General features: G+C 37.7%; 1 protein-coding gene across 1 annotated transcript in view; it reads right to left on the bottom strand.

Moving 5' to 3' along the window:
• LOC140140470 (uncharacterized) overlaps positions 1–18,419 on the bottom strand; it is a 235,312-nt gene that overhangs the window by 42,039 nt on the left and 174,854 nt on the right. Inside the window, exons 59-66 of the mRNA XM_072162230.1 lie at positions 16,239–16,384; positions 14,767–14,896; positions 11,672–11,800; positions 9,168–9,343; positions 7,415–7,522; positions 5,469–5,669; positions 3,140–3,266; positions 2,436–2,618 (exon numbers count right to left, since the gene is read on the bottom strand). Coding sequence (XP_072018331.1) covers positions 2,436–2,618; positions 3,140–3,266; positions 5,469–5,669; positions 7,415–7,522; positions 9,168–9,343; positions 11,672–11,800; positions 14,767–14,896; positions 16,239–16,384 — 1,200 coding nt within the window. The remainder of the gene's footprint in view (positions 1–2,435; positions 2,619–3,139; positions 3,267–5,468; positions 5,670–7,414; positions 7,523–9,167; positions 9,344–11,671; positions 11,801–14,766; positions 14,897–16,238; positions 16,385–18,419) is intronic.

Below are 18,419 nucleotides of genomic sequence, written 5' to 3'. Positions count from 1 at the left end.
ACAAGTAAGATATGTATATTATAGGGGCAATGACTACAACTACTGCAGTGAAAATTCAGCAACTCAAGGCGAGCAGTTATTGATTTATTGATCAAATATTGGTTTTCCTCATTTTTGACTGTAACTCCACAACTGTTGTCTGTGCTGAAATAAAATTTCCAGTGCAGTAGTTGTAGTCCTTGCCCCTATAATATACATATCTTACTTGTCACCAATGCGCTTATAATTTGTGAGAAAAATGCAAAAATAGGCACAAAATTGGGCAGGGGTGTAGTACCCCCATAACAATGGTTTCAATGGAAGAAATTGACAACAAAGCACTTTTTTAAGGTTTTAGACTTGAAAAAGTAGTACAGAAAACACAATGATCTAGGTGCCAATGCTAGGCATGTTCCTAAAATTTTGAAATTTAATAAATTCATCTAAAATTGCTTTCATTAAAAAGAGAATCGTTTAACTTAAAAAATGAGTGGTCAATTATGTATGTAGGCCTATAATTGGCAATGTTATGAGGAAAAGTATGCTCGTCTGAATGTCCCAAAATGGGCCAAATTGTCTGTCCCAGCATTATCAATGGCTTCCTATGTCTTAACATGTGTGTATGTATTTTATGGCTAAAATTTTAAGCACGAAGGGCCATTTTACAAAAATGTGCTAATGTTTCATGAAAAGTAGCTTTCAGTACTTGATAGCATCAAATATTATTCAAATGCAGAAAAAAAAAAATCATGCTACATTGGAGTTTTGAGGGTCAAAATCCAAATTTTCTTAATTTTCCTATTGGATTACACAGTTAAGACAGGATCTTGGTGCACAAGTAAGCTTAATGAAGCCCGCCCTCATATGTTCAAAATGTGATCATGTCTACCAATGCAAGGCATGAGAGTGACAATCATTGAATTATGGGAGTCTGGGAATGGTTAGAAAAATTGTGATGCAAGAAAGCCGCCATTAATGAATTCTGAGGGTCTAGGGAACGTTTGTCGGTGCTGAAAAAGGGGGTTGTTTTCTTTTTCATGATTTCTTTGGAAATACACCGATTTGGAGTCTTAAATTTCAGGATGGTAATGAGAAAACATGATGCATGCCTTTAGGATGAGGCTGTTGATCGGGTCCAGGACCTTTTAATTCTAGACAAAAATCTCATTTTAAATTCAGCATTAAGGATGCACTATAGTCTTAAAGATCGTAGTCTGACAAACTTCAATACTTGTCTTACAACCTTAATAACACAATGACAGCAGCGGGAGACACTTGTTCAGTATATTATGTTTTACAATGATCTTTTTAAATGATTCTGCACAAAATTTAGATAACTGACTAATTTTTCTCTTAAATTAAAAAAACAAACCCTTTTGATATTTCCATTAAAAAGTGCAAAAATGTTTGTATGATTTCAGACTTTCCAAGTCTACCTGAGTGACCCTCCCTTTTAGCTTCCCATTCAATGACCTCATATCTCACAGAAATACCTCTAGTTTCAAATTGTTGGTCATACATCCTTGTCACTGCTAAAGTTGAGTGACCCTATAGGCCAGGTCTGCTTATATATTCAGCTAGAGAATGATTAGCTCTGGCCTGACCAAATGGCCACTCAATAAACAGCGGCGGCGCCAGGAAGTTTTTTCCGGATGGGCATTAGGGGAAAAAGTGAGTTTCAGGGCAGGCAAAGTCAACAAATTTACAAAATTATCTCAAAAAGTTCGTAATTTTGGATTTTTTGGGGGGTGGGGTGGGGGAGGGGGTGATAAACAGGGGGAAAAGAGTTCTGACTGCAGGGGGATTCCCCCCCCCCCCCTTGTCACTGTCAATAAAGTTGCATAGAATACAAGCTGTAGTAAAATATCAGTCGTCCATGCGCAGAAACAACCTACTATGTGTCTTTGCCCAGTGAACATGTTTAATACAAAACTTCGAGTAACTAAACTGCAAATAGGTTACATAGGAGGTTTTGCTTTAAACAAGTTCAGGGGCCACAGACACTTCGGAGGTTTTTCCTTCCCATGAACAATCTAAGACATACACATGTTCTTCATTTAAAAAGAGAAAGTTTCAAACATGAGTCACTTTACTCATGAGTCACTTTACTCATGGGTCAAACATGAGCCACTTTACTCATGAGTCAAACATGTGTCATTTTACTCATAAGTCACTTTACTCATGAGTCAAACATGAACCACTTTACTCATGAGTCACTTTACTCATGAGTCAAACATGAGTCACTTTACTCATAAATCACTTTACTCATGAGTCAAACATGAGTCACTTTATTCTTGAGTCACTTTACTCATGAGTCAAACATAAGTCACTTTACTCATAAGTCACTTTACTCATGAGTCAAACATGAGTCACTTTATTCTTGAGTCACTTTATTCATGAGTCAAACACGAGTCACTTTACTCATGTTTGAAACTTATCTTATAATTTTCACTTACTGCATCTATTATGTGACCGCCAAGCTATAGAAAGCTCAAGATAGGAACACACCGTAGCATACTCTTCAAGATGATTACAGAGAACTACATCATAGGATGTTTTTGGAGCAAGACACATATCATACTTGCACTTAAAAACATATGTGCTTGGATCTACCTTTTCATTGCACTCTGCCAGTGGATCTGTTGGAATAAAAAATACAATTTACTTTAAATATGTACCGAATTCGTTCCATTAGCCGCCCATGCCCCTATAAGCACCCACCCAGCGACTTTACAACAAGCAAAATGTGATATTATTAATTGGTTATGGCTACACAGAAGTCAGTAACAATCTGCAGTGTGCAGAGGCATGTGGCTTTGACATGGTGCATTATAAATCACTAGGGTCTCCCATCCCACATAATCGCAAATTGACGCGAAAGCTTCATTCCATGAAGTATTTTTCTTGCATTTGATCATCTTCTACTCTTCCCTAGAAAAAAATCATAATACCAAATCTAAACACCATGACGGGAATTCACCATATCACGTCCAGCTCACATTGGGCGTCCCATTCCTTTTTTAAAGGAATTTTTATTTAGCTGATAGTTGGTAATTTTGGGCTCATCATTATGGTTATTCCAACTTTTATTTTCAGCCAAAAAATGAGGTTGGCAAGATTCTGTACGGGACTTGTAAATGTAAAGAAATCCTATGCTCACATTTTTCAAACTCTTCGCATTTCTTAAGCACATCTGCAGGGGCTTTACACCCATATAATAACTGAGTCGCAGGTAACACAGGTAACAATTTTGTCTCTGGGCAAGCTGATGTATCAACAACATTTTCCTGAAAAAAAAAAAAGAATTATACAATGTCAAAGACAAATTAAATGATCCTGTGTTTAAATTGGGCTATTTCATGGTATGAATTTCAAATAGAATAGGGCCATCATGTGTCACATGTTGGGACCCACTTTCGTGACATACTGTTTTTTTAGCCGAAAACATCAATTTTGAGATGAATATGGTTATACCTTTTTATATAGGCTATCAATTGAATACATGAATTCAAAACCCACCCAAGTCCATGGGAAGTGATTTTGAGAACAAAACCTGTGTATCATTTTAATTCCTTCAGTTAGATTTACCAATATGGTAAGTTTTACGTGCAAATGAGTGGGTTAAACTGTATTAGGTATGACGATTAGCATTTCAGGGACTTCGTGGGGGTTCATTTTAAATGCCTGACTTGGGTGGTTTTTTGAATCATATACAAAGACATCAATGTTGGAATGAGATTACCACTAGTAAGATAATACAAAATAAAGCACACATGTATGTATAATGTTGATGAGCATACTGCCATGTAATATAAACCATACACTTTCCTGGATTAAACCCATTTTTTTTTTTCAAAAGTCACTCTCCAGCAATGAATGTGTTACAAGTGGACTTTTATACATAGTTGGATTTCAATCAATGTGTTACAAGACTCAAATCCTGGACTTGGGTGGTTCTTTCATACATGCTATTTTTCACATGCTCAATAGACACAGAGGATGAATTTGAGTTGTTCTTTCATGCATATGACAGGCCTATGTATACCAACAATTTCCCATGCTTAACTCAATTTGGCCAAAGTATGGACTTGGGTGGGTTTTGTATTCATATATTTAATTACAGATATGTAAAAGTATACAACAGTGCAGTAGCGTAGCCAGCGGGGGTGCAGGGGGGGGGGCAGAGTGCCCCCTGACAAAAAAAAAATGAATGAAAAAGTGCCCTCTGACAAAAAAAAAATGAAAGAGAAAATCAGGAGGGCAAAGGAAAAGAAAAGGGCAACTAGCCCCTTTTCTAGCAAATTCAGGGCCAAAATAGTGTAAAATACACAATTTTTCCGCGCTACGCGTGCACATTGTAACAATAAAGCCCTTTTTAGCCGGATAATGGGCGAAAATAGTGTAAAATACCATCATCATCCCAATAAGGCCCTTTTCGGGAAGCTCGAAGACATACAGTCTCTATGTATTGTATGATGCAACTGCAATTTTTTTCGTCTGTGCCCCCAAAATTTTATTTTGCCCCCTCTGACCAAGAAAGCTGGCTACACCCCTGCAACAGTGTTATAGTCAAGACCTCTAGGTCTGAGACCTTCCCATCCGAGATCGAGACTGAGACCAAACCTTCGGCGATCAAGACCACCCCTTCTGAGACCAAGCGAGGGTTTGAGCCTTGGGCTTGCCTTAGGTGAGAATTCTTGTCCTCTCCTAAAATGTTCCTATAAGGTCGGAAATCCTACAATTATGTTCAGTTACTTTACAGAATAAAATTGTAGAATTTCTTCTCACCCCCGTACACTGCTTAGCACATGCAGATATAGGTAGTGTATGTGCGACGTCTCATGGTTCGGAAGTCACATAAAGCTGTTGGTCCGGTGTACAGGAAGAGTCAAACCCTGTGCATGTTAAGTGTCAGAGCCATTTGAAAAGTGAAGGGCCACCACCCGGTTCTGATATCTGCAATCAACCCTATATAGGTTCCAGGATTTCCAGTAATTTAACTGTGCGCGTAAAGCCAGTGCGACAATGTAATACTCAATATTGAGGTATGCACGTATATGTGGCTAGCTCCATCAAAACCCGGAACAAGTCGCTAGGCATGTTTTTGAGTTATAGGATTTTAAAGATGACATTCCCATAAATAAAAATCAAATTTTGGAATCCTTAATTTCATGGTATTCGACCTTGGGCCTGTATGGACTTTCAAATCCTTGAAAGTACTTATTAAAAAGAGGTTTATTTAATTAATAATTGACAGTTGAAATATGATAATCCCTATTCAATCCTGAAGGCAGGAAACTAATTAGCACATTACTTAGAATTGCAATTTGGCATAAATATCAAGGTATCTTGAAAAGTATTGATGCTATGTATATAATTTTGGTATCATTTTGAAGCTTATTGTCCCGTGCTTACATTTTTATTCAAATAATGAAATGTTGAAGAACGGGTCACATATAGGAAGAAGGAAGAAGAAGAAATACACTTACCCTGATACCATCAATAAGAATGTTACCATTGGCATCCTTTGCTACATCATCTTCCATGTCACCATTGTAGTTACCACACAAACCATCAATCTTGCTGACAAAGATAGGTGATACAATGATACCCACCGTGTGTCGACCATCCCAGGTTACCTCTAGTTTACCCTTCCATTCCCCATTGATATACCATTCTTTCACAAGCATCTGAAATGAAAACAAAGACAATTAGAAAAAAAAAAAAGAAAGTATGTCTCAGACACATTTGGTAAAAAGGCTAAGTGCTATGCGTTTTTTAATTTTTTTTTAAGAATATGAGATATGCGATATTTCTATTTATTATTTTTTTTACAGTCAAGGCACAATATTTATGTACTTTTTGATATTCAAATACAGAAACATAGTAATATAATAAGCCTACACAATGAAAAATTTTTGTTTGTCTCTTTTACAATCATGGTGAAATGTGTACAAAAAACAACAACCAAACCAAACTGCAAAAAAGACAAAATTTGATCGCTATACGATACTGAAAAAATGAAAATAGGGGAAAAAAAATTACGGCGAATGCGTAGCGCTAAGCACTTTGGATTTCACATAGCAATACGCGCAGGTGTCAGAGACATACATTCTTTTGGCATGCACATTCAGGGTTGCAAGTAGCTGTTGAGAAAAACCCTGAATTGGTTTGAGTGAAGTGAGCAAGCAGAATGCTTGATCGGAGCACTATCTTTTCAGCGAACACTAGGGATCGAGGAATTGGCTATGAGGGTATCACCAAAAAAAAAATTTTTCTTCTCTTTTTATGATGAAATATCGTCATTCACTTCCGGAAATGAAAAAAAATATCCAGATTTCAAATCCTGATCCTAAAAAAAAAACAACAAAAAACCGGAAATCAGGCCAGGGAGGAATTTTTTTATCCTTAGAATTTGTAAAATATCATTCTCCTTAGTGCTTTTCCCTTGGAATGTTGGGGCTATAATTACTATAGTATACACTCAGAGTAACTATAACGCCATGAGTAACTTAGAAATAATTATATGACTTGTTTCTCTGTTTCATAAGTGTTGTGTGAAAATGAAAGATTTTCATGCTTAAGGCCAGAGTAAGAGGATAATTTCTAAATTGTATGTCCAAAGTATATAAAAGTACACATTTTTGGTATTGTTATGAGTCAAGGAATCCCATGATGACAACAATTTTTTCAAAAATCTCGAGTTCTTTAACAAATCACAAAAATTCACTTTTTTCCACCAGTTTTTTTGTGACACATAGAGTAAAAACATTCCAGTTAGCTTTTCATGAAAAAGAGACATGAACTTAGGGAAGGTTTTTTTCATTTTCACAAAATATTTGTTTTAAACAAAAATATACAGCATTATTTGCAATTTTTTGATTGATAGAGTGACAAAATTGCTTTTTTTTTGAGTGGATTTTGTTACTTTTTATAAGAGCAGTTTTTGTCTTCCATTTTGACTCATTCAGCCATGAAGTCATGGACATCTTTCATTTTCACAAAACACTTAGTGAACAGTCATATAATTATTATTAAGTTTGTCTTATACGTACAAAATTTTACTTGACGATGTTATGCCGAAATCTTGAGAAGGGGACTTATTTCTTGTGATGTGTTTATATTAACTATTACTTGGGTAAAAAAAAAGTGCAGTGATTTATAGTGCACTACGCACAGGAACACCGCCTAGACGTTGATCCACAAGCCTCAGCACACTTTACAGGTTGTCGCTGACCACTACGGCCCCACATCATTACATCAAATCAGGGACTTTACTGCTACAAGAGCGCATACCCTAGACATTCCAAAAAAACCCATCGCAACCAGGATCAGCTCCCCAAGTTTTGTGCGGGTTACAACGAGACAATTAGCAGTAAGTTCCTTGTCCAGAGGAATTTCAAGCTAACTCAATTTTTCCACGAGAGTAACTTACCACACCCATATTTCCACTCAATGATACTTTGATCTCTTTCTTAAAGATAGGTAGAGAACACAGTTCACCATTGGCATGTACAACGCCCTCTTGCTTCATCACAAATACCTGAATGCAGAAACGGAAAAACAAATCAACGATTTTAAGATGAACGAACTGCATGCATAAACTACTCCAGGTACATTACACGTCTCACACATATGTGACCATCCACATCGAAACGCTCGTAAAGTTGGCCCCTGGTCAATTTTGTTCTCTTGCGTATTTAGAAAATATATATCAGAAGCTTTACAATGATATATCATTTGACTTCAACCGATGTCCAGAAGCGGGGTTATGGCTTGTTAAACTTTGCTACTTCAGTAAAAAGGTACATTATTTTGGTGCTACAATATATCTCTTTTTCTACATTGCTGGTATTAAATATCAAATGGTCATAGTTGGCCGTCACTTCAAATCATCCCCAAGTCAACGAGGTTCAGGAATGCCCTCTGATTGTTAATTGTTGGTTAACTCACCACCTGAACAGGATTTAGCCAAAGCAAACAAAGACTAAAGCTATATTTACTATAAATATAAGCTTATTATCCTCTTGAGCAATAGGATTAAAGATTGGTATTTGACTGGACTGAAATGAGACACTTGTAGGACAATTATTAGGTACATTATGAATACAAGCTTTATTCACATTTTGGACTGTAACTCGAAATACAATTTGCCGACTTTACGAGCGGTTTGAGATGGATGGTCACATATACAGATGATCAGTGTGGGGGCCCCAAACCAAACAATGATTACCCCTTGAAGGCTTCAGCTTTGACTTTGGGGTTGTTTATATTCAAATTGTGGCAACAAAAATTCAAGGTGAAAATTATTATACTTAGTTCTCTGGGTTAATTTCAGGGTGTTATTTGCCTATAGCCACAACGCAGTCCACATGTTTATCCCACCAAACATCTGTCAGTTAGACCAAGATATTTGATACCACTTATTTACTTTTCTCTGTTGACAAGGTATGTTCTTCAGTGAACAGCTCTTTTCAAAGCCATTATAACTTTCCCACCGAAGATCTGTCAGTTAGACCAAGATATTTGATACCATTTATTTACTTTTCTCTGTTGACAAGGTATGTTCTTCACTGAACAGCTCTTTTCAGAGGCAGCATTACTTTCCCACCCAAGATATGTCAGTTAGACCAAGATAATTTGATACCACTTATTTACTTTTCTCTGTTAACAGGGTATGTTCTTCAATGAACAGCTCTTTTCAGAGCCACCATAACTTTTACATTAGCAGATAGGCAAGGTCTGCTTGTTCTCTGTTGACAAGGACAGTTCTTAGTGAACAGCTCTTTTCAAAGCCATCAATATCAGTAGGCATGGGGTAGCCTAGATGTCTCATTATTAGGTACTTTGTCCTGAAGAGGTCAGAGCTACTCCAGAAGAAAGTTTGTCTGACAGCTTAACCTGTTAAATATTTTACTAATTGTTATGATCTCCCATCGTTAAAGTTTATCCAGGAATATATTTGATGTAGTTGACATAATGTAACTGATGACCATGCATGTTGCTTAAGCAATGTTGACTACTCAGTGCCAGAAGTAGGCAAGTGCAATAGCTGCCATGTGTAGATGAGTGCAATATACTGTGTGTAAGTTGCCAAATGTTGCCAACTATTGCACTTACTGAGCAGTCGATCTAATTGGAACCGCAATCTTATTATAGCCTACAAATGCTAACCAAATCAATCTTACCATGTCATCTATCTTGACAATGACTTCACGCCCACACTCATTGTTATCAATGATAACTTCAAACTTGAATTCTTCTGAGGCAGCCATTTTGTATTGGCAAGTTCCATGGAAATCATATTCAATTCCATCAAACGTGAGAATGTGATCGTTGCTAACGCTGCGACAGTATCCTTCACCTGTAAGAAAACAGAGAGCAGACGACTATCTAATAATTTTTTTAGTTTTGGGTATGGCACGGGACCCTTTTTAAGGCAGCCTGTGGAGGGACAGTGAGACACCCCTCCCCTTTCCGTAGACTGGGGGCAGTGCCCTGGGCAAGCACTGGGTACCCCCTTAGCCTCCCTAGCCAGGGTTATGGCGAGCCAGCATCAGTATAGTTAGCATTGGTAGTGAAGGCGGATGAGCTACGACCTCCAAAGTCAACGGCAGTCCAATGTAGAAGGCTACAGTATTAGGCCTACAGTATTAGCCTAGAGGTAGAGGGTGGTCATGTAGTTTGGTGTGCTAGGCTATCTGTCGGAAGGTTGTAAGATCATGAGCTTTCTTATCCTCTATCCCACTCATTGTGGCCCTAAACGTGCAGACACCACAGTGGGTACATAGCGTGCCGTGGTTCGGAGAGTCACGTAAGATGGTGGTCCCGTGTAGCAGACAAGCAATATCTGGACATGTAAAAGTTGCAGGCCTTTTCGTAAAGAGCAGGGGATCAGCCCGGGCCTGTTGTCTGTCACACTCAGCATTGAGGTCAACTTGTGCCGCCCTTAGGGGCTTGGCAGCCTATCGACCTGTGGCGCGCTTTGAGGGATGATAATCCAGAAAGCTTGGATAGATGCCGTTTATTATTATTATTATTAAGTAATATGTGAACAAAAAATATGTGAACAATTTCAATGGCTACTACTTTTGCGATATTTAATTCTCGGACACAGGTGTACGTGCCTGATGTATATTGTCAATATGTGTGCTTATTTTGCAGAAGCTCTGATCATGGGACTGGTTGATTAGTAACAACAAACATTGCGTAGTGTGATTGGTCCAGTTTTGAGTCATGCATAGTTTACAGCTTCATGCAATGATGTGTGGAATATTTTAGAGAATAAATAATAGGATTTTGTCTTTAGCCTATCCAATATCGTGTCATAATGGATGGGCTGGCCAATATTTTTAGTGCAGCTGGTATCTATTACGATAAAAACATTGGCCAACCCATCCATTATGACACGATATTGGATAGGCAAAAGACAAAATCCTATCTTTTAATCTCATTCTTATTCAGTTTTAATGTAATTTTTGTGAGAAAAACTGCCTTTTTCAGAAAAAAAAAAGTTACTTTTGTGAGGACATCCCCGTTGTTTTAAATGAACGAAACCATCACGAACATCTAAGCCGCCGAATCGCGTTTTAGTTCTGGCACGTGTATTACGCGAACGCATTACCCCGCGACCATTGAGGAGCAACAAGCATGCCGCCGGCGCACGCCCTGACTAATGTGAGATATTATACACCAGAAAACCAATCAAATTACATGAATTCTTTACAAGACGTACCCATTGAATAAGAATGTGGAATAAACTTGTTGGTTTCAAATTTACATGTTGGTCAGAGAATCATAACTATAGCTCTGAAATTCTCTAGCCACATAAATTGTTCTAATACACACTACGTCACGCCACACGGTCATTGTAAAGTATACTTTCAGCTGTCATGAGACCCAGTCATTATACTTTTTTCAATAACCTGCATTTGTGTCCGTGTATTTGAAAGTTATTATCTGTGATTGTATTACAGATCGCGTACAATGTATATTCACAAGGTTATGAATGTTTATTTGTGTGGAGCTTTCATCAGGGGGTTGACAGTGATTCACAGATTCCCCAAATTTGGCCAAATTTGCACGCTACGGTATGCTGTACAGGAGTTGCCGAGAACCACAAAATTTGACACACGTATGGGGGCCGCCATGGGGTGCTAACAAGCGCGTCGGGGTGCTAACGAGCGTGTCCGTTAGCACCCCCGCTACCATGGATACAGTACACATTCCCAACGGCCAATCACCTCGCGCTTGACAACGATGATCTAAATAGAGTATTGCCAAGTTACATGTAGGCGTAAACCGGGGCTAATTTTTGTGTTTGAAAACAGTATTTTCTTGTATATCTTGGCCCGGATAGCGGGATTGTTGGTCGATTGGATGTATTTATGAAAATTAGTTCATGGATGCGCTAAAAATGTAATTAGAATATTAAAAATAGCTGTTCAACATTTGAAAAACTGTGCTGTAGCAGGCTTGAAAAAGTCTAACCTTGGATGCAGAAAGCCGTGATTTTTACGGGTAATTTTATTACTTAAACGCGGAGTACTGACGCGATGCAGCCGGTAGAAATCGAATTAGTGTTCCAGGCCTACGCGATGGCTTGGTAATGGCGGCTTCCATACCGGTATATATTTTTTGACTAGGAGACTTATCCCAACTTTCCTTATCCCTGCTTTCATGCAATCCTTACCTTGAATTTCCCCTTTTTTTCCAGTGATTCCTGCAGGGCTTTTGCAGACATAACCATCAGGGTCCATGAATTTTCTAATACACGTAGCACCATTGTCACATGCATCATCGAATGCACACGGATTAGGCGCTGTAGTGGAAGATAAAGAAAAGGTATAATTATTGCTGGGTGTTCATAATTATTCTGTTTCCTATCTGACATTAATTTGGGCCTACCAGGGCCTGCCATCAGGGTCCATGAATTTTCTAATACATGTAGCACCATTGTCACATGCATCGTCGAATGCACACAGATTAGGCGCTGTAGTGGGAGATAAAGAAAGGTGTCATTATTGCTGGGTGTTCATTCTGTTTCCTATCTGACATTAATTTGGGCCTACCAGATTTGTAGTTGTGCGAGTATATATTATGAGAATGAGTACAAGTATTTGGATGTGAGTACGAGTACTTGAGTACAAATACAAGTACAGCACAATGGCAAATTATGAGTTAAAGAGTACAAGACTACAAGTATGAGTACATACCTTTGCCTAGGTATAAAATATGAAAATCGAATGGAATAAATTGAATTGAATTGAATTGTATAAGTCTGAGTTCTGTGATATGAATATAACTTACAAATACAAGTAAAAACACATCAGAACATGCATGTGCAGAAACACTGCGCTATTTTATTCATCCAATGGAAAAATAAATCTAAAAATAATCAAACTACTACTACAAGAGTGAAAAGAAAACAGTTACAGATAGATGTTGTTTTCACCATCATTAAATATGGGGGAGGGGGACACCAAGTCTGATTTGAGGGGGTGGGGGGCACAAGCCGTTTTCGACAATAATCCTATGGAATTTTCTCAATTTTGCAATCAATGGGGACATGCCCCCCATGACGCTATGCCACTGCATCAAATGACATTGACAGCCCTTGCTCTCCACCTATGTGTAATTTCATCCTGGTAATTCAATCCCTTTTGATACAAAACCCAGCTAGATTTGCAATTGAAGGCTTAATAAAAAACTGTTTGAATGACAATGATTTAACATACTATTGAAGACACATAATTTAGCTTACAAAATCCAACCCAAAATGTCTTTTAGCCTAATATTTAAGAGAATCAATGTAATGAGTATAATGGCCTTCTACTGTTAAATCTCCATTTTCATGGATGAAAAAAGTAGAGATGATGTGGGGATAAGGTTGTTGATAGCAGGTCCGTAACCAGGGGGCTGCCCCCCAAATCCCGAAATGCCCTAAAGTTGGGTTTTTTATGCCTTTTTGGTCAAAAAGATCCAAATTTTGGAAAAATAGGTCCACTTTTTCAAAATCCCACCCTAGTCCAAAAAGGTCCAAATTTTGAAGAAAAGGTCCACTTGTTCAAAATCAGCCCCCCCCAAATAAATCCAGGGCCTGGTTGATAGTAGCATCCTACTTCAGTTATATAAAAAAAAGTATCAGTTCTGTATGAGTAATTTGGCATGAGTATTATGATAGCAAGATGACAAACCACGAGTATGAGTATTTGCGTGTGAGTACAAGTACTGTAATTTTACTCATACTCGAGTACAAATCTGAGGCGTATTGAGTTGTATTACTCCAACGGTTTTGATATGAGAAACAAAAGCATGTATGTCCCATAGGATAGTACAGTGGTAATTTTTGCTCTGTTTTTGTTCACACACCATCTAAACCAGGCTTCCTCAAATAGATTTGTTGAAGCGCCACATAAAATAAAAAGAAAAATGCAAAGCGCCACTCAATGGCTGCGGCCGGGGGTCAGAGGTGGGGGGGTCAGAGGTGGGGGTGTCCCCTCTGAAGCTATCGATTTTTTGAAATTTGAGGTGCAAATGACGCCATTTGGTGCAATATTTTGTACTATTTTAGCCTTTAGTCTTTACAGGGATAACATGGGAATCGCATTGTTTAATGTTGAAATATAGAATATTGGAGATATTCCTGATGGATGAAGTTTGATCAAGGCGTTTGTTTTGATTTGATTTTTTTAAATTAATGAATGAATTAATTATTTTTAAAATCTAAACGGCGCCAAGCGCCACTCGGGAAGCTCGGCGCGCCACAAGTGGCGTGCGCGCCGCTATTTGCGGACCTCTGATCTAAACTAAATGAAACAAATCTAGGGTGCTAAATTTTACTGAGGCAATAGAAACAAATTAGTTTGATCTTTCATCGATGCTTGGTTGATCCTTATTATTTATGAAATCAATTAATATACTATTGGTTATTGTGACAAAATAGTAATTTTAGTAATTGACCAATATAAATTTAGCGTTAATTCTGATTAATTAGTTGATAGTTCATTAATAACAAGCATTGAAGCAGCATCGACTGGCGATCCAAAGATCGAACATATTTGTTTCCGGTGCCTGAGGTAATTAGAAAAATATCCTCTGTCTTCTGACAGCAATATCTCAAAGGACACATAGAAGGCAGTTGTAGAAGAGGTACTGTATAAGTGATAATTTTTGTGTTCAGTTATTTTCGCGATTTGGAGTGCAGTGAGAAACACATTTTCGTGATTGCCCAGTCTTTCCTTATACTTGTAATACATTATTGCATATATTCGCAGAGTTATTTTTGCGGTTGGAGCTCTAATCGCGAAAATAAAACCCTCGTGAAAATTACCACTTATGCAGTAGGCAGATGCTTAGATGGACTCATGGAATTAAACAGTCAACAGGCCTATCTCTTGTCGCAGCTTTCTGTCAAGTTCAAGACAGAAGCAACTGGAATACCACTATCAACAGGGTCACAAGGGGTTAGTCATGCCCAGGGACAAGCGATTTTTTTTTCACGCAATTCCGCGCAATTGGCTATTTTTTCCTATAGGCAGGGATACATGATTTGCACTGAAAAAAAAGTTCCGTACAATTTGCTATTTTTTTCCGCGCAAATCGCCTGTCCCTGGTCATGCCCCATAGGATGATGATGACCACAAAGGTAATGTCTTCTTTCTTTGATGCAAGTTGCAGAAAAATATGTCACTACAAACTGAAGATGCTCGTGGTAATTGCATAGCACCTATATTTGCTACACATTCAGGCTGGAGGATTTTTTGACAAGTATATAATAAATCTTACCATCACATCCAAGTACTTCAAATCTCAGGCCCCTTCCTGATATTGGATAAATGCGAATGAAGCGACATTTTACTGCTTTGTAAAAGTAGTTGAATACATCTTCATCTGGATCGGCATTGCCATCAAATATCTATACAAATTTTTAAAAAAACCAAAAAACACAAATTTATATAGCAACAGTACGTAACTTCATTGAGATTTACAGTAAGCCACTGGATGGCCAATTGGGGTATTCCATTTAAAATCCACACTACCCCTGTGGAAGATTTTGAAAATATCTTCCACAGGGGGAGTTTGAATTTTAAATAGAATGAACACATTAGGCAGCTCCATTTGAAACTCACCTTCCCTCTGTGGAAAATTCAAGGAGAATCTTTTTCAGAGGGTGTATGAAATTCAAATGGAACTGCCTAATGTGCTCATACCATTTGAAAGTGGGGGTTTTAAATGGAATGGCTCATTTGGCCCAAGACACACCTTATAAAATATTTAACATTATTCAGGGATGCAGCACTCAGGTGCAGTGCCCTCAGCAGCCTACATATAAAATAACCATCACAGCCAGGATCAGCTTCAGAGTACGTCACCTAGGTTTCATTATCATTGAGGTATAGGACAGCCAGGATCAGCTTCAGAGTATGTCACCTAGGTTTCATTATCATTGAGGTATAGGACTTTTTATTTTTTCGGAGAAGAGCAGGTAGGGCAACTACTTGATTATATTTCTACATGTTCATACTACATATTCTGAAAATTTTAGAAAATTCGCACGAGTCTGTTTTTTTTTAATCACATTTTTGTTCCTAAAATGGGGGTTATAGCGCCCTCAATGGGCACTCTCTCCATAGGGCTACATGTAAAGACCAGTTATAGACAAATGGCCCTAAATAAAACGGACTCGTGCGAATTTCCTCAAAATGTGCCTCTTGATTTTAACCTCTAAACATGTCACATAATGGCCAATCAAGTGTGTGGTATGCCTTGTAGAAGAGATTGATTTGTGTAAGAGATTAATATTTGGGGAACATTTAATGAAATGGCAACAAAACTTGTAAATAACAGCAAAAATTTGAGGAGCGCACAAAAATTTGTTTTAAACTTCACAAAATGACATAATGACAAATCATAATGATTGAAAATAAACATATGTGACATGATCTAGTCCACGGGGGCCAAAGGAGGCATTTTTAAAAATTGAGTCACCTTAACTATTACCTTATACAAACATTAGGCTATCATATACTGAAAATACTAAAGATCTAGCATACTTGGTTCTAAAGTTATTAAGTTTCTTGATGTCTATTTTGGTATGTATTTGTTTTACTCCATATTTTGCCTTAAATCTCAATTTAAAATTTGCGCCCCTTTGGCCCCCATGGACCACATCCTGTCACATATTTGAAAAAAAAAAAAACTTAAGGAAGTAAAAATAATAAGTGACAAGGGTCCTTGAATATACACAGTATGCCTACCTGTAAGCCATTTTCATCCTCCACATTGACAAAATTAAATCCATCATCACTGCATGCGACTGAGAATTGGGTAACACATGATGGAGTATCTCCGCCACGACACTGGGTAATGACACCTGTCACGATTGCAGTTGCACCTTCACCAACTTTTAAAAAACACAACAACAATAATACCAATTATTTATAGCACCACACTTTGATTGTGGGGATTTGGGCTCCTTGCACAAAGTCCACACAAACAGATGTCTCATGTGTTTCTTGTATACAAAAAAGCAGACAAACGAAGTATTTTTTTCAGTGACACTTTCAGGATATGTCAAGTGTGTGCTAATGATGAAACCTATTAAATTTGAATGGTAGTCGACATCTACAAAAAAGAATAACGAAGTATTCAGAATTGTACTAATTTAGTTGGACGCTCACAAAGTCACCCAATATTATACCTTATTAATCTGCATTGGCAACTCTGTATTCGTGCGATCCAACCAGAGGTTGGTCCATATAGTCGTGCACATAGTCGTGCATAGCCGGTTTTGCCTACCGTTGCCATTGGTTACTTAATTTATACTTCTATCTCAGACTGGCTGAGGGCCAATCAAGTGGAAGTTGCCCAATAGTCATGATAGTCTATCCCCCCATTGGCTCGGTCGCTCTTAGAGTCGTAACGATGTGGTATAGACTTGCCAGTCTCGTGTACGCCGTTTGTACACAGAGACTGGCTTATGCCACTGTGTGTGTCATTGGGATCTATACAAACGTAGCAACATTTTTTTTTGCAATTGAGTCAATTTATATAAAATTGGTACTCACATATCTGATTTCTAAATCATAATTATCCTGTTTAATGTATCCAAGTACCTTACACTTGGAATTTGTGATACTTCAAAGATAATTTTTGAGCCATCGACCTTACGAGATGAAACAATGCAAGTCACAAGATCTCATGAGATGACCCACCTCTTTTACAGCCGGTTTCTGTCTTCAAGTCATGTCCGCGATACAGCCACGTTGCACTCTGGGGTCGAGACTAATCAGTTACGTCGTTAACAACGAGTAAACAAAATGGCTGGGAAAACGGAGGAAATTGTGTCCTTAAAAGTGTTTCAGCGTGGCGATCAGAAACCTCAAAAACTATTTTTTGTTGGGCGGCGCTTGATATGCTAATGATATACAGGTACATTGTAGGATATAAATTGGATGGTAAATAAGCCAAATATTGCAAGAAATCTACTCGCTAGAATCCTAGCGACCCCGCAAAAAAAATGACCGTCCATGCGAATGTAATATTGAAATCGTAAAATCCCTACTAGTAATAGACCTACTTGTCACTAATCGTGGCGCGTGATCAAGTTGTGATAAAAAGGTCAAAGTGGCTGATCAATGTGTGGGCAAATGTTCAAGTGGCTTTTTGACCAATCGGCTTTCTAGCAGTAAAATATGGGGACCAATCAGGTTGTATCAATGTGATACCAATAAACTATGATGTATGACTCATCTTGTTAGGCCTACTAAAAATAAAATTCGGTTTCCGTAACCCGCCCGCCCTCTTTTTTGGTGCCGCATAAAAAAAAATAATTTATGCCACTTTTGGAAAAAAATAAAATTTTTCAAGAGTCGTCGTGTCGAAATTCTGACATGAAATAATTTATGCCACTTTTGGAAAAATAAAATTTTTCAAGAGTCGTCCGTGTCGAAATTCTGATATGAAGTTGTTGGAAATCACATTATTTTATTTTCCCCGACTTTCTGCCATTCAATGATTAAAGAAATACAGTTGAATTGATAGATAATATTTATCGCGATATAGGCCTAGGCCTATGCACAACTATTTTATTTATGAAAACAGCGTGCAGCAGGACTCGTAATATTAAGTAGGCCTACAACTATTGAAAAGGAACTAGGCCTACCCAGCAAACACAAAAACGTTTTAAAAACGTTTTAAATAAGTTATATTTTGGCTTTTGGTTTAGCTAAAAACGTTTTAATAACAAAATGTCGGGTTATATAAAGGTCATGATAACGTTTTAAAACGTTTTGTATGAAAACACAATACAACAATATTTTTCAATGTTTTCAAAAAATGTTATTGTAAACTATTTTTACAAACATTTTTGCCAAATATTGTGTCAATACTTAAATAACATTATGTTAAAATGTTTGAACCCAGCAAACACAGAAATG

Source organism: Amphiura filiformis, chromosome 19 (genome assembly GCF_039555335.1).
Source record: "Amphiura filiformis chromosome 19, Afil_fr2py, whole genome shotgun sequence".
NCBI lineage: Eukaryota > Metazoa > Echinodermata > Ophiuroidea > Amphilepidida > Amphiuridae > Amphiura > Amphiura filiformis.
Note: the sequence above shows the minus strand (reverse complement) of the source record. Positions and strands in the feature narration are given on the sequence as shown.